This window comes from Protomyctophum bolini (assembly GCF_963924005.1).
Source record: "Protomyctophum bolini genome assembly, chromosome: 16".
NCBI classification, from domain to species: domain Eukaryota; kingdom Metazoa; phylum Chordata; class Actinopteri; order Myctophiformes; family Myctophidae; genus Protomyctophum; species Protomyctophum bolini.
The window spans coordinates 12,920,175-12,940,346 of record NC_137877.1 but is presented as its reverse complement, the minus strand read 5'-3'; the positions used below and the strand labels follow the sequence as shown (position 1 = coordinate 12,940,346).

The window sequence follows — 20,172 nt, the reverse complement described above, 5'->3', positions numbered from 1 at the left end:
ACAGCAAGAAGGAACTTCCAACCTGGAGACGTCGTTTTGATTGTGGATGACTCCGCTCTGAGGAATTCATGGATGATGGGAAGAATACTCAAGATCATGCCAGATTCAAGGGGAGTTGTGCGTCGTGTCAGTGTGAAGACGAAAACCAGCACCCTTGAGAGACCAATTACAAAACTCTGTCTGCTACAAGAGGCAGTTTGAACTGTGAAGAATATATTTAAGTTGTTTTCTTGATAGTAATGTTTAATGGCTCTAAGTAATGTCATAATTGTTATGCTTCCCGCCTAGCCAATTAGGGGCCGGAAATGTGAGAGCCATATTTAGAACAGAAAATGTCTATGAGTGCATTTAAGTTATTTCATTGTGTGTACTATATTGAAGGACATTTCTTGATTACACATTTTGTGCAGCCTGAGTCTTAACTGAGTTAATAGAGCCAATTAAGAATTCAGCCTATTGGAGCAGAAGCCAGCAAGCCAGTTAATTCAGTGTGCATTATCAGCAGCAGGTTTTTAGTTAGTTCAGAGCTGGAAGCCTGAGAGCAGCTACAGTTTTTTGACCCACTTTGGAAATACTAAACCACGTTGGAAAATATTAAGACAATTCAGAAACCTGACTAGACCATTTTAGAATCGTTTTTGAACACCTTTTTTTGTATCACATGTTGTTTGTTGTTCTGTACACTTTTTGTCAAGTAAAACGTTAAACTACAATGGACGTGTGGACGTGGATTATTTTTTGGAGTCAAGCTTACTGCTTCACGGGCTTTGGAACCTACAGTTAGAGATACAGGTACAAGAGTACAAACTTGGAAAAAGGTCATCACTGTATTTGAACCAGGAACCTTCTGGTTGCAAGGCCAGTGTACTAACCAGTTCACCACCATGACTCATGCAGAAGTGATGCTATTGCACAGTCTACAGTGAAAGATTGGATAAAGATGCAAAGAGGAAAATGCCCGTGCTGGACTTGAACCCAGAACCTTCTGTTTGCAAGGTCTGAATTTTAACCATTGCACCAACATAGCTCATGCAGAAATGATGCTATTGCATGCTCTACACAGTGAAAGATTGGACAAAGATGCAAGACAAGATTAATTGGAAAATTGTCTTGACTGTATTTGAACCAGGAACCTTCATGGTTGCAGGGCCAGTGTCCTAACCAGTTCACCACCATGACTCATGCAGAATTGATGCTATTGCACAGTCTACAGTGAAAGATTGGATAAAGATGCAAAGAGGATAATGCCCGTGCTGGTCTTGAACCCAGAACCTTCTGTTTGCAAGGTCTGAATTTTAACCATTGCACCACCATAGCTCATGCAGAAAAGATGCTATTGCATGCTCTACAGTGAAAGGTTCCAACCTAAATCTCATTTGTCATAATGAACCCTAATGATTAGAGGTTGTATGACATAAGTTTGCTTTGAAAAGCATTTAGGTTAGGCATTTGGATTGTTGTGGTTGATGATTTTTGTTTATTGCTTTTGTTTTGTTATTTGACATGTTTTGTTTGTTTTGTTGTTTCAGTTTTTATATTGACTCATTTTTGAGTTTTTTGTTGATTTTTAGTATTGTTTGAGTTTATTTGAGTTTTTGGTTGAGTATTAGTTTTGTTTGAGTTTTGAACCAGTAACCTTTGGATTGTAAACCTCAGCTGTATCTTTTGAGCCACGCTGGGCTGTAAGGTACAATCTGGGACTTAAATTTAACCAGCCTTTTAGAATTTAGATGGACATTGAAATTGTTCTTCAGGGGACTTGAACCCTGAATGTCCTGTTTACAAACCCCCGGTTTATCACCTGCGCCACACTGGCATGTAAGGTACAATCGGGAACTTATATTTATACTAAACACTGCTCATTGAATAACATGGATGATGACGGATGATAGTTTAAGATGGAAGTGATGATTTTAACTGCACAAGAAAGAAAACGGTATAACAGTCAGTAGTGCAAACTAAAGGTACCAATTTGGACATAAACAAACAATACTCAAAAAGAACAACAACAGAAAGAAAGGAGCAAACTTTCATAATGCATCAGCTTGTGGCACAACTGTCAAGGTTCTCACAGTACCTCTGATAGAGGGCAAATGTTTTTGAGGTTACCACCACCTGGGCCTATATCAGCCACAGGTGTGCCTAACTAGTAATCAGTATAGCCCCACCCACCACTAGAGGAAATCATATATAGACCTACTCAAATGTGCATGTTGCATGCAGAGAGAGAGAGAATAGCCGTGGTAATGCAAGCCCAGCAGTTCATAATAAAGGTATGAGCATTGAATCACGTAATAATTAAGGACATTAACATACACTTTTAATTTATAAACAGCTTGAAATTTGGGTGAGTACAGTTATGGCCAACTCAAAGTAATATGCATGTGGCTGCGACGTCCCGTGTTGGAATGGTGGTACTATTGAACAAAAATGTAAAGTACCACCACTCCGACAAACAAGAGTCAACGTCGAAGTCGAGGTTTTAGAAGGCCTTTTCAAAATCGGCCTTAGGTCTAAATGGGTTAAAGCAAACATTATGAAGTCGTGTAGTCGTGACTGCCACAATTAAAAGCCAGGCGTCAGAGGGGTCCATTGGTTCATGAGATGATCTTCAGACAACTCGATAACCGGTCTCTGTGTGAAACTGAACATAAAATGTTCCTGCAAATGTCATCGTCTATGCTTTGACCCAATAAACTGCCACTTATATTTCATGGGCTGTTCGTTCGTTTTCTGTTGTCCATGGCAGCCAATTCCCACCTGATGTTGTGTGGCAGTGCCGACTGCTCCATATTGTACTGAATAACTGATAGCTTGCATAACGTCTTCAGACTAGGACTTAAGTCTAAGATGTAAAGGTGGGCGGGTGTGTTCCTTCCCCCAAACAGAATGATACGATCCCCCACCATGCAACAGCACATCCCTAACGTCGGACATGGGCCTTTGCCAGTGGGTCCGACCTTCATGCAAGAGAAGGTATCTGGATTGAATTTCCACAGATCATTAAAGTTCCTGTCCAGAGTCCAGTTTCTTCCACCAAATATATAGAGCTCTTCTTTGTAGGCAAAGGTTGAATGACCCCAGCGTCCTTCTGGAAGAAGCTGTGCAGAAGGCGTGTTCAGCCAGTGGTTTGTCTCTGTGTCAAACACTCTAATTGTGTTGTCATGGACCCCTCGGCCCCCGAATACAAACATCTTTGTCCTGATGACTGTGGCAGAGTGATACAATGAAGCAGGCTCTGGAGTAGTACTTCTGCTGTTAATGAAAGACCAGAACATCGTGGTGGTGTCCAACCTGAACATGTCATTAGTCCTGACCGATCCACCGTAGACATACATGGCCTTCCCAGAGACACAGGCTGAGTGGCCCCTGCATGCCTCTGGAACAGTCCCATGGACCTCTGGCTTGAGCCATCTGTGGGCGTCGACGTTGAATGCATAAAGGTCATTACAGACTTCTGCACGGTACCGATTTGCATACTTGAACCCCCCGAAGATGTAGATGACATCTTCTGCCAGCACAGCGGTGTGGTCAAAGCGCTTGGTGGGAACATGAAGGTGAGAGTGGCCTCCATCAGCTGTAACTGGGGGCAGGTTCTTCCAGCGCAAAGACACTGTGTTGAACACATCGACCACAATCATTATATTCGTATTGCTGTCGTCCATGTAGTAGCCTCCAAATGAGTACACATTGTGCTCCACGGAAACAGCGGCGTCACTGTTTCGTTTCTGTGCTCCACTCAATCTCACCGCCCAGGAAAACATCTCTCACACCAGCAACACTATGTACGAATGAACACTTGAAATCATCTCCCTGTGACAGAAGGAAGTCTTCTGTGCAACATTTATATTGGTTCAGCGGCACAAACGTCATATACAATCTGGCCAATCTGTGAATATGATACATTGTGTTGGCCAGTCAAGGGAGGCAGATTGATCACTGTAGCAGCTTCAGCCCAGACATGCTCTGCAAATCCCCCATGCTACACAGCACCTATTCAGCATGTGTATTTTTCTGTGTTTTACAAGCTTACAGAATGTAAGCTTTACCCGTTCCTATCACCAGCAGCACTCGCTGTCTTTGACTTTAGTTTTGTAAAAGTAGTGTTGAGTGGTTTGACTTCATGCCGTTCAGCTAGCAATGCATCCCATGGCTGAGAGGTCTGCTAGGGGCAAAAAAGTGGCTGGTTGCCTAGAGACGAGGCAGGCAATATATACGGCAGCCAATGAGAATGATAGCTTGCTAGTACGGCCACACTACGGCAGCCAATGAGAGTGATAGCTTGCTGGTCCAGAAAGGCAAAGGGATCGAAGTATCAGTGGTGGAAAAAGTACTCAATTGTTTTACTTAAGTAAAAGTAGGGAATTGAAAATGTCCTTGAATAAAAGCACAAAAGTATCTGCATCAAAATGTACTTAAAATACTAAAAGTAAAAGTACTCATTGTGCAGAATGTGCCATTTCACAAGTTCAAAATGTGTACAAAATCTATTGAAAATAGCTTGTAGATCGGCTAAAATCTTAGTAACTAAAGTTTTAAAATAATTGTAGTGGAGTAAAAGTACAAATTTTGGCTCTGAGATGCAGTGGAGCAGAAGTAAAAGTACTGGAAATTGGAAATACTCAAGTAAAGTACAAATACCTCAAAATTGTCTCCCGCCCAAAATGGGTTAAGGACTTTCATGACCTTTTTAGTACCTTAAAAAAAAGAAAAGACAAAAAACATTACTGCATCAAAAGTAATCAAATATATATACTGTAGTATATAAGTATATAAACTGCATGGTGAAACATTGGTCAAATTGTCAAATAATATAAGAAAGAGGGGGGGGGGGGGGTAGCCGCTCTACAAGCTCGCTTGTTGCTGTTTTCGCAATATTAAAAAAGGAACATCTCAACTCAACTCCTACAATTGCAATGCTTCTCAGGGTGGGGGTCCCCAGTTCAAATGTGATTATTTTGGGGGTCCCAGCCTTGAAAAGGTTGAGAACCACTGCCCTAGTACATTTTGTGTGTGCTTACCTGACCCTCAATTGTTGCAAAGAACTGTAACTGCACTGACATGCCAACTGTAGTAAATAAGTTATGTGACAATAACCTTGCTTGGGTTTTATTTTATTGTGATCTAATTAAAACGTGTCAAAAAGAAAGATAGATAAAAGAAGGTTAAGATAAATTTTCACTCAAACGTATTGTGCCAGGCCAAAAGACATATACAGCGAATCCCTTTTTGTTCATTAAAAAAAAAACATTCTATAAAATAGGTCATGTTTATCACATACAATTCCCATACATATTCTCTAATAATACACAGTTCTGATGTACACTATTACATAATATGATATAATATAGTATAAGACCTTTCAGAGACAAATTTGAATAGAAATAAATAACAATTATACTACTATAGAAATTCTATATACTACCTGAGACTACAACTGGTTAATGCTGGTTTACAGTTTTGTTTAGTATTAGCACCATCAAGTAGTAGGGGATTGGTATTAGGGATGTCCGGATACACTTTGTTCCTTTCCGATCCGATCTCACAATTTCTGTTAGCCGATACCGAATACCGATACCAGAGAATAATATATATAATAATAAAAAAAAGAAAAAGTCCACCGACTGGGAATAGTGTTTATAGCGTTCTAGCTATATATCTCGTGTTGTGTTTATAGCAGACTCCTCACTCAAATGTGCACTCGCAGTTTGGGCAACTCCAAAGCAAACTCCACATGACCCGATATGACCAAATAAGGGCCGATGGCGATCCGATACTTTTCCGATACCGATTCGGGACATCTCTAATTGGGACTAAACTTGACGAATACAAAATCGAAGAACCAGGCAGAACATTATCTAATTACTTGAGAAATCTACGGTATAAGTATTCCAAAGATGTTGGAGATTGTAGTTCCCAAGGAGTAGACATCGGAGAGCTCCTGCGGATGACGGAAAAAATGTATATGAGTAGGGCTGAAACTGTTAATCAAACTAATCTGTTTAATTACAAAATTATCGCTATCAATTTGCATACAAAATGAAAATGGTCCATTTTGGGGCAATGTTGCTTTCTTACCCCATATAGCGGAAATATTCGATCTATAAGCTCACAAAATATTTTCGATACTTTTAAACGACACTGTTGCATGACAAAGTAAACATCATGGCTTAAACCTTTTTAGGCACAAAGTATTCAAGACAGACTGTTGACTCAGGGGTCGCTGATTTCCCATTATTTGCCAATGGGATTCTCAGATTGGGCACAAAGTGACACACTATGGGCTTGTATATCTGTTTTTTGTTTTTAAGTATAGTATAAAAGTATGTATAGTAGTATAAAATAATGATTAAAGTGGTTAAAATATAGCTAAAATCTAAAATGAGGCAGATATTCTCGGGCACACACACACACACATGCCAGTGGTGATGACCTACAGGCGATTCGACCGTTGGGGGCGCAGTTCCTCCTCTGTCCACCAAAGGGTGGTGTGGTGGTGCTGGTGCTGGAGGACAGTGCCAGAGAGGACAGCTGGGATTTGGAGGCCAGCACAGTGGTGCTGCTGGGGCTGCTGGGGGGTGTAGTTCTTGGCCACGGGGCTGGGCAGCATCGTGGGGCCGCCTCTTCCTCCTCAGAGAACAGGGCCTTCTCCTCGTCTTCAGCCAGAGGAAACACACGCAGCTCCCAGAGAAAGAGAGGAGGCTGCGAGGACACCGAAATATAGACGTATGAGCAGCACAATGACATGTACTGTAACGCTGTAGCAGGAGTGGTGCAACTTTGACGATGCATTATAGTTCCACACTCACTTCAGAGGGCCACTATATTTCTGTACTCACTCCAGAGGGCCACTATAGTTCCACACTCACCCCAGAGGGCCACTATACTGTAGTTCCACGCTCACTACAGAGGGCCACTATAGTTCCACACTCACTCCAGAGGGCCACTATAGTTCCACACTCACTCCAGAGGGCCACTATAGTTCCGTGCTCACTCCAGAGGGCCACTATAGTTCTGTACTCACTCCAGAGGGCCACTATAGTTCCACACTCATTCCAGAGGGCCACTATAGTTCCACACTCACTCCAGAGGGCCACTATATTTCCACACACACTCCAGAGGGCCACTATAGTTCCACGCTCACTCCAGATCGAGGGCCACGATAGTTCCAAAACACTCCAGAGGGCCACGATAGTTCCACACTCACTCCAGAGGGCCACGATAGTTCCACACTCACTCCAGAGGGCCACTATATTTCCACACTCATGCATTTGAGCCGGTCAATGCATTTTTGAGGGAGGGGGTCAGGGCACTTGGGTGGCAGTGCTGCTAATGTATTTTGAGTTTGGTCATCTTACCAGCCACTCCTCTGCACCGGCCCTCTCCTCTGTGTCCATCTGAAGGTCCATCGTCCCATCCTCTGACCAGGAGGAGCACGCCTCTTCTTCCACACTGGCTGACCATCTGCTACCCGACCTGCAGTGAATAACAACACAACCTATTAGAATGATCTTTTAACAAAATCTAGAGTTGCAAATTGCGGCTAGTGTAAACACAAACATTGAAGACGAAGGTGATGAGGACGCAAATAAGAGCGCCCCTCACTTCACACAGTGCTTGTTATAAACATTTCACCCACTTCTTTACACCTATAAACCTAGCTGTGACAAACCAGTGGATTTAGATTCAGGGAATGGGCAATAACACAATACAAAATGTGGATATCCGCACACAAGAATAGTAACAGTGCGTGGGTGCGTGCGTGCCCACCTGGAGGGCTGCTTGTAGCTGGGGCTCATGCTCAGGGCGGACCAGCCTTGCTTCTCTCTCTGCTCAGACGCCAAGTGTCTCTGGTGGAACGCCTCATCCGTCACTGCCTCCTGTTGGACCGACGATGTCAAAGGCATCTTCAGTGATTTCACTTAATTCAAATATCACTTTTCTTTTTTTATGTGATAATCCTCCCTACTATAGAGTGTGCTGACCATATAAGGAGTTCCTCCCTGTCCCCAGTTAACCCCTGGGGTCAAAAAAGCTTAGGTTAAGGGCCCAGCCTTCATCCAATCAGGATAGAGAGGGGCCTTCCTCCCATCATGATTGAGCGGGGGCGGGCCTTGGTGTGTGTGCTGTTGGCCTGTTGCGTGTCCCCCCACTGTAGTGCGTGCATGTGCACATCTTGTTACCGGGGCGGACCGGGGGCTTTTCCAAATCACCCAAAATCACTGAATGCTCCTTTAACACGGTGCACAGGTTTTAACCCAGCATGTTAATAATAATAATAATAATAATAATAGTGGATTGCATTTTATAGCGCTTTTCTAAGTACTCAAATCGCTTTACAATGGTCCAGTCATTCATACATTGGGAGGTGAAGCGGCGAACAGTCGACGCCAGCGTCCTCACTTCCCACATTCACACCCCAATGGTGGCAAGCTATAGGCACCGACCGACCCATTGGAGGCAATGTGGGGTTCAGTGTCTTTGCCCAAGGACACTTCGACATGTAGACAGGAGGAGGAGCTGGGATTCGAGCCGCCGACCCACGGATCATTCGACGACCTGCTCTACCTCCTGAGCCACAGCCGCCCGCCTAACGGTCCACAACACAGGTTATGTACTGGTTAACAGGCTGTTAACTGTTACCTCCTCTGGTTTTCCTCCTGGGGACGGGCACTCCACCACCCTCCACCTGCACAGTAACACACGCAAGCATTAATCCCTGAGGCCCATTCAACGAAATGCTTTCGAAATAAATCGGTAGTTCTCACACTTTCAGGATTCTTCAAAAAGAAGTTCAAAAATAGCAGATGAACAAGCTCGCAGCGCACAGTGATACGCCATGGGCTTGTATATTCCACACATTCCTTCGCTCTCCTCTCCTCCTGGACGAGATATTTACCTACCCGCGTGTGAGGATGTTCTTGTACTCCATCTTCTCCACCTTGGCCATGGAGACCAGCGCCATGGGGAAGGCCAGGTTGTGGATGTCGTACACGCTGTCGTCCCCCTGGCGTCTGCGGACGGGCCCCTGGCGAGCGGGGGGAAGCACACACACACACACACACACACACACACACACACACAAGCCATGTGAGTGACAGGGCATGGGCAACATACAGAGATAGATCTCTCTTAAACATCTTTATAGCACAGCTAGAGACCTAATTTCTTCTCTCTTGCGTTTAGTTGAATTTTTTTGTGTTGTGTGTAACTTCATGGATCAATTTCAAGACTTTTGCAGTAAAAGTCAAACTGATTTATCTACCCCGGATAGGGGTATACAGTAGTCAACTTTTGGGCTTTTCATCCTGCACTTTAATGCCATATTATCATTAAAATTTTAAGTGTTTTGCCAATAATTTGGGAAAACACTTGCAATATCCCTGTGGCCCACCAGTGGTTCAATCCAGCCTTTCAATGTGTGTGTGTGTGTGTGTGTGTGTGTGTGTTACCGGTACTGTGAACTGCTTGCGTGTGTGAGAGGTCTGGGGTGACCATGTGTCCTCTGAACTGTCCTCAGGATCAGAGAGCTGGGACAGAAAATCCTCCTCATCTGCGCGCGCACACACACACACACACACACACACACACACACACACACACACACACACACACACACACACACAGAGAGAGCTTTTACCACTTAAATCCTCTTGTGAAACAGACTTGAGTTACAACTGCACTTGGAAAGTCGACAAACACTCTGAGCTTGAACATCTGATAATTTTGGCAAATTGTCCCACCCCAGAATATGGATGTTGGGGTTTAAGTAAACTACGGCAACATTTACATATCTCTTATTTTCTCTTAATTGTGTTAAGGGGGGGGGGGGATAAGAGAAGCACCAAACATTCTTAACATCCTAATCTGCTCTTACCCAGGTGTGCTGAATGATGAGGGGTGTGGCCGAGCATGGAGCGTTGCAGTCCCGTCCTCGAAGAGCGGCCCGGAAGAGAAATTCCTGACAAATCATGACAATACACAACATTTTTGGGCCGAACAGATAATTGGAAAGAAAAAGGGCAGGGTACAACTTTTTTTTTTCTTTTCGTCTTTCTAATTATTTGTTTGGCTCAAAAACGTATTGTCATGATTTGTCAGGAGCCGAGTTGGCTTTGTCCGAGGCTTAAAGGTGTTTAAATAAATACTTTTTGAAAGGTCTATGGGAAAAATGCATGGGAAATTCTCTTCTGGGCTGCTCGCCCTTCTGAAAGAGGGTGGTAACTGCAACACTCTACATCGTCACTGTCGGGAAGAAACGACTAGTGTTGGGCAAGTTACTTTTTAAAAGTACAGTAACTAGTTACTTTACTAGTTCCTAAATTATGAAAGTAACTATAGTTACTAGTTACTTTACTTTATACAAAATGTTTTTGTGTTGTTCTGTGGAAATTATCATTATGAAATGTAGTGGAACAATACAACACAAAATATATACACAGTTTACATTTGACCACTGTGTGTGTGTGTGTGTGTGTGTGTGTGTGTGTGTGTGTGTGTGTGTGTGTGTGTGTGTGTGTGTGCGTGCGTACTCTGGGAGCGCACTCAGTGCACCCTGTCAGTTTACATGACAGACTCTGCACTGGCAGGAGGCGGAGGAGACGTTTTTTTTTGGATCACATTATGTAATGTGGGTAACTCACCCATTGAAAACACAGTAAAGTAAATATAATGGCGTTACTGAATGGGAAAGTTACTTTATACGTAAAGAACTAGTTACTCGCAACATGAGCTAACTTAATTTTTTCAGATTTTTGTAATTTTCCCACAAATCAACGTAATTGAACACCCTTTATGTCGTCTGTGACTTGGTTAAAAGATTAGATTGAACCCCTAAACCTGACCTCTCTTAACTCTAAAAAATAAAGTCCTTTTGAAAAATCAAATTGGCCTCATCATGTCAATTTCTCAAATTATACTATAGTGTACTTGCAGTAGAGACATTTGGCCCTCACAAGTATAGCAACACAAGGTACAAAACCTACCATCTGTCACTGTGTGGGCGTGTCCTTTCCTCCTCCGCTGATTGACTCTGCTGTTTGGTGTCTGAGCGGCACCCGCCCACCTTACAGGTCTGACTCCACCCCTCCCCTGCCTCATGTGATGCCTGTGACTTTGATCTAGAGAGAGAGAGAGAGAGAGAGAGAGAGTTAGTACACCACAGGAATTTCCTCTCGCTGTCCCAAATCCCTCTTCAGTCCCCTGGTAGTCGGGCGGCCACAGGCCCAAAAGCTCAAGGAATAGAGTTTAACCAGTGATTTTTATTTGTGTTTTTTTCTATTCATTTGGTCATTAAGGTCCACAGAATGAGAGGTCTGCTCTGCCGGAAAACATTGCGAAAAAAAGTTATGGACATTTTTGTATACCACACCATAGACAACCAATATAAGGCAAACCTTTCCGAATTTCATCATGCTTTAAGTAGCATGTCAAACTAGGGGGTTTTCATGATTCTGAATCCATTCCAAGCATTAGTTTTGCACAAAAACCACTCCTTGGCCTAAATTCGGCCATAGACCAAATTTGCCCAAAATGTGCTGACCTCATCACATTTGTGCTGACGTTTTTCGTGCAAAACTCATGCTTGGAATGGATTATTATTAGAGGGAGCTTGTCACTTTCTTGTTCACAACTGTGCATCAGGTGGGATGACAATGGATCACCTTGGAGGATCCCCTGTTGTACTCTAGAGATATGAAGGAGACCGAGGACCTGTTTGAAAGGCTGATGGGGCAAGTACCATCAGCCTTGCAAACAGGTCCTTGGCCAGCTCAAGCCAAGATATCAACCAAAAAGAAGCCATTCACTCTGACACCAAGGGCACTGTTTGCTCCTGATGGAACAATTCTGCCATGCCATGACAAGTCCAGGTTAATCCATCTACTTGTACAGTACAGCAGGGGATCCTCCAAGGTGACCATCATGTCTGCTTCTGGATACACTAGGAGCAACAAAAACCTGCTCTTTGAGGAAAATAACCACGAAGAAGCAGATACACTGCTGATCCACCAGGCTGTGCTGGCTTCACAGTGAAACCAACCTGATGCACAGTTGGTATTTTTCTCCCCAGATACGGACGTTTAGTCACAGCAAACTATTACCTCTTGCTGAAGAACATTTCTATTCAATTTCTATGGTTCTATGGTTTAGCCATTAAAATCAATGTTCCATCTCATTTAGAATCCAATATATTACAAAACATACATTTTACGGCTGTCATTTTGTAAATTCCAATATGCCATCCACAGACATGCGAACGCAGCTCGTACATATTTGGGTTTTGGACGTATAGCTGCTTTGGGGACTCCTTATATGGTTATGGCTGAGTCATGGTGACGTAACAGCGGGACAGACACTTGCATCAATCACAAACAAATCACTCAGCTCCATATATGGGCACAAAAGCGGGACAGACAGACACACACAGACAGACAGACAGACAGACATGATCTGCTAGGTCTCATAGTAAGTGCTCATTGCATTCGCAATCACTGCGTTCGCAACAAATAATAAAATTAAAAACCAACAACATTACATAGTGAAGCTGCAACCACTCCAGGTCACTATGGACCCAGTCTAAGGGTTAATGTTGACATTCTTGTAGCTTTATAACTACCACCATTGGATTCCTTGATGCCGAAAATGTAGGTTTAGCAGTTAATGTTCTAGCTCATTTAGAGGCTGAGATATTACAAAACATACATTTTACGGTGGCCATTTTGTAAGTTCCAATATGGCCGCCACCGACATGGGATATTATCGGCAAATCGTTACTCGGTGGATAAAAGCACCAAATTTGGTACACGCACTCTTTAAGGGGTATCTCACCATCTCAGAAGGGGTGCCAACATTTTGATCACTAAAACAAAATCATAGAAAAGGACTCTTTGACAGTCATTGGTATAAAAAAACCCCACAAACAAAGCACTAAAAAGCACTGAAAATCACTAACAAATCAGTGTTTTTTTTTTTGATTTTTGGTTCTTTTTTAGTGGGTTTTTTTTTGTGATTTAGCGATTCCAATGACTGTCCAATGACTGTCAAAGAGTCCTTTTCTATGATGTTGGGGACCTCTACATGGGGTTCCAATGACTGTTGGTCATTGGTCTATGGTTCATACTGTTGCGCAGCAGTGTGGACTCACAGCCTGCTGCGTTGTAATGTCCTGTACTGGATCGTTCAGCCTTGATCACCAAAGGCCTCTGGAGCCATTCTTCTCTGGCCAGGGCTGTCTGCAAATGATGGGACAGGGGGGTGTCTGAGAGGAGAGGAGAGGAGAGGAGAGGAGAGGAGAGGAGAGGAGAGGAACAGTTGCCTGATATGAATAAGCCCATTGTTAAAAATGTGGGTCAGTTAAGGAGAAGACTAACATTTCAGATCTGCTATTATTGATGTGCGACAACGTATTTTAAGTGGATATGATAATGGTCAATTTACCCATAAAGGTTCCATTCTTAAATACAACCAGACAACTCTGTAATTCAACAGTTCTGTAAACGACTGTTTCGTAACATCAGGTCCGGAGACCACCAGAGATGGTCCTTGAAATGAAAAAGAACCCATTTTGGGCGGGAATCCCTTTTGGTGTTTTAAGCATTATGTTATACTTTAGCTATTGAAAAATAGCAGATCTACAAGCTCATAGCGTGGCACCGAGTGCCATGCCACGAGCTTTCTGCTATATTTGAAAAATCATGAAATTGTGGTGCAAATCTTTGAATATATTCTTTCAGAGCAAACGTTTTCAACTAAAATCTTTGCTTCTGGCAGGTCACTGGAACAACATATTTTCAGATGGGGGGGGGTCGGCAGCCAATTATATAATTTTGGGGGTCCTTCACATGAAAAAGTTTGAGCACCACCGAGAAACATGTTTTTCAGAAAATTGTCGTGATTTAGACGTCGAATTTCGACCGGCACACTGGTGTAAAACACACGTCTTTGCCTCGTATACCTGAAGAGAGAGACAGAACAGGGTGGGGTCTGGAGGGGCCGGAGGAGGAGGAGGTGTTGGAGGAGGAGGTGCAGGCGGAGGTTCTGGAGGAGGAGGTGTTGGAGGAGGAGGTGCAGGCGGAGGTTCTGGAGGAGGAGGTGTTGGAGGAGGAGGTGCAGGCGGAGGTTCTGGAGGAGGAGGTGTTGGAGGAGGAGGTGCAGGCGGAGGTTCTGGAGGAGGAGGTGTTGGAGGAGGAGGTGCAGGCGGAGGTTCTGGAGGAGGAGGTGTTGGAGGAGGAGGTGCAGGCGGGGTCAGAGCACAGAGCCACGGGGTCACAGGAGGAGCATGATGGACAGTAGGAGGACGAGGGATAACTGTCCACCCGCTGAGAGAGAGAGAGAGAGAGAGAGAGAGAGAGAGAGAGAGAGAGAGAGAGAGAGAGAGACACAGAGAGAGAGAGAGAGAGAGAGAGAGAGAGAAAGACACAGCAGGTAAGATGATAAAGAGGAATCACACCCGTGTGAAGTGAGGGGCGCTCTTATACATCATTCTAAAACGGGTAGTCCCAATACTTGAAATTGTAAATTTCACCGATAACCTAGCCTGGGTAAACCCCTCCCCCCTCGCCAGATTTGCATTCTGCCTGAGGGGAGAGTCTGGCATAATCGCCTGTGTGGCTGTTTAGCCATGGGGCGGGAGAGTAACGTTGACGGACAACCCCTTCAGCCAATCAGCGTATATCAAAAAAAGTGGCGTCATCTAAACACGTTCCGTTCCTACTTCCTCATTCCTCCTGTCCCACAGTAGTACATACTCTCTATGCATTGCACACAGCAGCAGCGAAATCTTCTTGCCACACTAGCAGTCTCCGTTTATTTCGAAATCTAATTTGTTATGGCTGACTCGAATGTAAACGATTTTTGCCGTCTCTGCAAAGATAATTGTCGGAAATTGTAACGTCACTGCTAGCTACTAGCTCCGCCATGTTTGTTGAATGAGATGAGTCGAGGAGTGCACACGTCATCAACTGCTCAAATCCTGAGGCTTATTGCTTAATCGTCAACCATCATACATCACATTCCGTGCTCACTTTTGGCATCTTCACTTTTCTGCCGTCACTTTTGTAGTGTTGGAAAGTAACTAAGTACTTTTACTTAAGTATCGTACTTCAAAAATCGTTTTTTGAATTTTTGATTTTCTTTTTTTATCCTGGTTTTTCATCATTTTTGACCATCCCACTGAGCAATGTCTTCAATATGTACTTTGCTCAGCCAATCAAATCATCGCTATTCACATCTTTACTCTGCTTGTACAAATGTGAGTGTGATTGTATGTCTCTGTCGGGTGGAAACCTCATTGTGTCCAAAACAGTTACTTTTCAGGAGAGAGAGATAATATAAAAATAAAAAACACAACACGAGTAGCTGGTTCAAGCTTGTGGATCTGCTACTGTACATCCGATGCTTTCGTGTGGCGCTGTACTGTGTTAATGTACAAAGAAACACAAAAGATAAAATATATGGTGGATAAGAGGTTTTCTGCAACGATATGATCTCTCTCATCCTCCACGTCAGGCACTCGAAAATGGAGGCGGCAGAGAGCATAGCCGCGGGGGTGATATTATCTCAGGTAGTGCATGGTTCTCTTCTCTCTCTCTCTCTCTCTCTCTCTTTCTCATCGTGAGTCATGATGTCTTGGAGAAGCTACCAGGGTTTAATCACACTGATTAAAGTCATTAGGTCGTCATTGAGATTCCTGGGTCTGCTGCTAATATCACAGTTAAGCTGGCACACTGCTTTGTTATTGGCACTTATTAATAATTAGAATGCCACTTTGACTCATATATAGCCAAAATGTCATGACATGATATATCACCCGCAATTACAAGGCTGGGTGGTGACCAAAAAAAAAAGTCAATTATCTTTTGGTGAACTGATAGATTGGAATGTGTATTATATGTAGGGCTGAGCATATACACCGAAAATATATCAATTCAAAACTGATAGAAGTAGAATTAATGCTTGACTTAATCTTGCTCATGTAGGTGGCACATACTGTAAAGGCAGTCTGTGGAGACTTACACGACCTGTTCATGTATGGAAAACCCAGTCTGACTCCCAGAATGGAGAAAGGCGACAGCTTTTATAGCTCAGTCCCACACAACCAACCCCCAACATATAGCCTCAAGGCATTCACCAAATGGGACAGTGACATCATAAACAACAGCCGAACAGCACCAAACTGTAACTTCTGTAACTTGGAGTATTATATTATTAGATGTTTATCCCTAAATTTCCACGACAATACCATGTAAGGAGAGAACCACTTTTATATGAAATTAACTTAATTTAAAAATAGACAAGTACTGAAAATGATTATGGTAGAACTTTTATAAAGAACCTTTATAATGTAGAGTTGAATGTACTGCAAAATAATTGTTTATTTTAGCTTTACTAGGCTCATGAAAAAGGCACTAATCCAGAGGTTAGATTACAATGTGTTGAAACTATCTCAGAGAACTGCATGTAATTGTCTGAATCTAACTGGAATCTCAATGCGTTTGAGTGAAATGGACATTATGGGGATAATTTAGCCTAGCATACTCAAACTACGCACTATGCTGTGTTAAACAGCACTATAGAAAATGAAGACATCAGATGTCAAAATGGTAGTTTTATGCGGCAGCAATCTGTGAGTAGAGGGTTGCCATTTTCAATCTGGCTCCGTTAAAATGAGTAGGAGGCAAGCAATGAGATAATTATGCGCTCCCCCTTTCTCAATAACCAAATTAAAAGAGCCCTTAGGTGCTAGAGGTACAGTAAGCTGCTCAGAGACTAATAATAGAAAACTACAGTACGTATACCAGTAAGACGCCTGAGGGCGAGAAGCGACCTCGCCTGGTCGCGTGCACGCATCCACCTGGGTGACAGCAGACTGCTGGGCGAGCGCTGGCGCTTTGGCATGTGGGTCAGATCAACATATGGAATTAATTCTGTACTGGCCATATATGGAGCGTGTCTTGAGTGTACAGTGTTTGATGAGGTCAGATCAACAATATGGAATGTCAGAACAGGTCAGCTCCATATATGGAGTACTGTGGAGGGCAGCGTACCTGTGAGCTGCCTGAGGTGGTGCGGAGGTAGTGCTGTGGAGGGCAGAATACCTGTGAGCCGCCTGAGGTGGTGTGGAGGTAGTACTGTGGAGGGCAGAATACCTGTGAGCCGCCTGAGGTGGTGTGGAGGTAGTACTGTGGAGGGCAGAATACCTGTGAGCTGCCTGAGGTGGTGCGGAGGTAGTGCTGTGGAGGGCAGAATACCTGTGAGCCGCCTGAGGTGGTGTGGAGGTAGTACTGTGGAGGGCAGAATACCTGTGAGCCGCCTGAGGTGGTGTGGAGGTAGTGCTGTGGAGGGCAGCGTACCTGTGAGCTGCCTGAGGTGGTGCCGTGGAGGTGGAGGGTGAAGAGTCTGGGCTTGTGGTAGGTGACCAGAGGCCGGGTCCGGGCGCACACGCGGGAGGCGTCGGCCCTGAGGAGCTGCTGTCTGCTTCGGCCGAGCACCTTCCTCCTCTTGCTGCCCCCCGCCAGGGCGACGAGCTCACACCCCGCCCCCAGGCTGCTGCTGCCGGGGAAACGCACACGCACGCACACACACACACACACACACACACACACAAAGTTAGACGCAAATCGGTCTTCTGTCCATTATCTCCTTATATTGATTATGTTATGTACATACATTGTATGATATTTACTTTTGTTTCGTGTTTTGGTGTCAACGTGTTGGCACAGGAAATATATTGTACTGTAAATTGTGTCCTGTAAAAATAATCCCGTAAGGGATGGGCTGCAAAAGGCAGTCAAGACACGTAAATAAATGAAATCATTCATTCATTCATTCATTTGCACGCGCGCACACGCATACATTAAATCAAATTAATCGGTTATAATAATAAAAAAACGAAATACCGGTAATCAATAATTTCATAAAGTAATCGATACCCATCTACAAGCTCACATGACATGTCATTGCTATTTTCAAAGTTAAATATTTATCTAATTCGACTGTACTGTCGTGTGTTTCACATCAGCTGTCGTCCAATCTGAGAATCCCATCGTCAAATATTCGGGAAAACAGCGCCTCCGCTGTTGTTCCTCGAAATTAGACTCTGGGGGCAACGTCTGTTTAGAATTTCGATCAACCGGAAAAGGCCCTTGCTTTTCCGCCGAGTTCCACTACTACCGCTGTGTCGCACTGTTTTCATTCCTACTTTCAACCATTCCTTTGCGGAACAAAACATGGATGTAACGGAGGAGGAAAAGTTGCTGTTCTACACAATGTTGAACATATCAAACCGCTTCAGCACATTTGTTTGAAATATTTAATCGATCGACGAGATGTTTTATTATGTTTACCTACTGGTTTTGGAAAAAGCCTCGTATATCAAGCTTGGCCAACGGTGTGTTCCCTACTTTCCGAAGCCTTTCCAGAGAGATGGCTAAAGGACGCTATCGTTTTTGTTATATGCCCACTCATTTCTATAATGGAAGAGCAAGTGAAAATGTTGACGGAGCGAGGCATTTCTGCAGCATATGCTGGGCAGAATGCATCTACAGACTCTGAAAACATGCCGTTTATTAACATTTAATCATAATAATGCTAGAAAATACAATTTAACCATGTGTACTACTACTTATGCATGTTGCATCATGGCATGCAGAAAAACAGCCAGCTTTAAACTCACGAGTCACAATGCATCTCAGTGCTAGTATTGTGACCTTATAGATCACCCATTTTGATCAAGTGCTGAGTATTTAAGGGATTAGTGTCTAAAATAAAATACACTGAATGTACTTTTAGTACTGTCAAACGATCATATGGACCCAACCATCCATTAAATCAAGTTTATTATAAATATGCAACACAATTTGAAATTTAGACAATAAATGTAGCTAATGTAAGAGGATTTATATTCATTGATTACACTAGATAATGGGTCCTTGTTGACCTGTAAAACGTAATGGACCCCTTCTCAAAGTTTAAAGCAAAAATATAGATAATACCACGTCTGAAAGGCTTTGTATCCTAATGTGATTTGTGAAACAGTGTGAAAAGGAGCCCCCGCGGTTTCCAAATCAATTCACTTTCAGATTGAACACTAAACCAAAGCTTTTATAACTTTAATTTGTACTGCAAAATACATTTGTTTTACGTCCGTTATATTTGTACGTCACGGACTGTTCTGAAGTTGCTTAAATAAAGGGGTCATTTGTTGGGAAACGTAAATATTAGCACACAACACAATTAACGCATTTGATTGAAGTTAATTACACTTAATCATAACCAACGCTTTTATTCATACTTTGTACTGTACACAGTTTACATTACATTTAGTTTGACGGAGTTTACACTTATTTGTTCAACATAGGACAACATTAGATAGCACTTCCCCGTTTTTTTGAGGTGAGATGGAGATGCAGTTGCACAACGCTTATGTCTAGCATTGTTTCGGTCATACAGTTATTTGACCGAATCGCCAACCTTTTCCAAAATTTCTTTGGTGCGCGAATATTTCATCAACAATTGTTTGCAGCTTAAGCAAATCGATTTCAGTGGATCGTCTGCAACAACAGGTTCTTCGGTTATAGCTTCCAAACTAGTCTCCAATCCCTGATTTGTGAATAAATTAAATACTTGTCCTTTTACTCCATACTTTAAATAATCTCCACAAACTCTACATACATTCGTAATAGGTTTATTTGGTGTTGTTTGTTGACCAGAGGAAGCCATGTTCAATAATAATGGAAGCGTGTAGGTTTGCTTCCAGTGGGACGAAATGTCCTCGCTGCACACACATGTAAATCCCGCCCACTAAATGTGATTGGGTGATTGCGCGGCTGACTTCCTGAACTACAGCGTCCATACTTGTAGGCCAGTGATACGTTTCTTTCTACTGCTTGCCGACAGACTAGTTGACGCGAGGCAACAGTCTGTCTTGAGAGACTAGCTGTCGTCCAAAATGGTCTGTAGGCTATGGAAAATAATAAGGAATCAGTGTTGTTTTCGTTGACTAAAACTAAAACAAAAAATAATAATGACAAAAACTATGACTAGTAAAGTAAATATACTGTCGATTTCGTCAACAAATAAAAACTAGACTCAAATGTTAGGAATGCACTAGTGGACAAGAGATCCTGTATAAGTCATTTTACACTTGGTTGCATGCTGAAAAATCTACAAGCT

The 20,172-nt window shown here is 43.1% G+C and overlaps 2 protein-coding genes across 9 annotated transcripts in view; both read right to left on the bottom strand.

Annotated features, from left to right (window-relative positions):
• Positions 1-750: 750 nt before the first annotated feature.
• On the bottom strand, positions 751-3,764 carry LOC308330431 (kelch domain-containing protein 3-like; the record flags this gene model as incomplete). The annotated part of the gene is made up of 2 exons (XM_080785282.1): positions 751-774; positions 2,961-3,764. 2 exons carry the CDS (start codon positions 3,762-3,764, stop codon positions 751-753), a joined length of 828 nt encoding a protein of 275 aa, XP_080641408.1.
• A 1,334-nt stretch (positions 3,765-5,098) lies between these two features.
• The window catches only part of kansl1l (KAT8 regulatory NSL complex subunit 1-like), a 38,568-nt gene continuing 23,494 nt past the window's right edge, over positions 5,099-20,172 (bottom strand). For 2 of the 8 annotated variants that reach the window (XM_080786136.1, XM_080786137.1), the window contains exons 7-18: positions 17,352-17,550; positions 13,955-14,318; positions 13,145-13,258; positions 10,986-11,120; positions 9,878-9,961; positions 9,453-9,553; positions 8,904-9,028; positions 8,644-8,689; positions 7,771-7,880; positions 7,359-7,476; positions 6,438-6,702; positions 5,099-5,941 (exon numbers count right to left, since the gene is read on the bottom strand). In XM_080786136.1, the coding sequence (XP_080642262.1) occupies positions 5,940-5,941; positions 6,438-6,702; positions 7,359-7,476; positions 7,771-7,880; positions 8,644-8,689; positions 8,904-9,028; positions 9,453-9,553; positions 9,878-9,961; positions 10,986-11,120; positions 13,145-13,258; positions 13,955-14,318; positions 17,352-17,550 (1,663 nt within the window). In that variant the 3' untranslated portion in view covers positions 5,099-5,939. Of the gene's footprint in view, positions 5,942-6,437; positions 6,703-7,358; positions 7,477-7,770; positions 7,881-8,643; positions 8,690-8,899; positions 9,029-9,452; positions 9,554-9,877; positions 9,962-10,985; positions 11,121-13,144; positions 13,259-13,954; positions 14,319-17,351; positions 17,551-20,172 lie in introns of those variants that run through there. The other 6 variants (XM_080786138.1, XM_080786139.1, XM_080786140.1 and 3 more) reach the window with 6 other exon arrangements.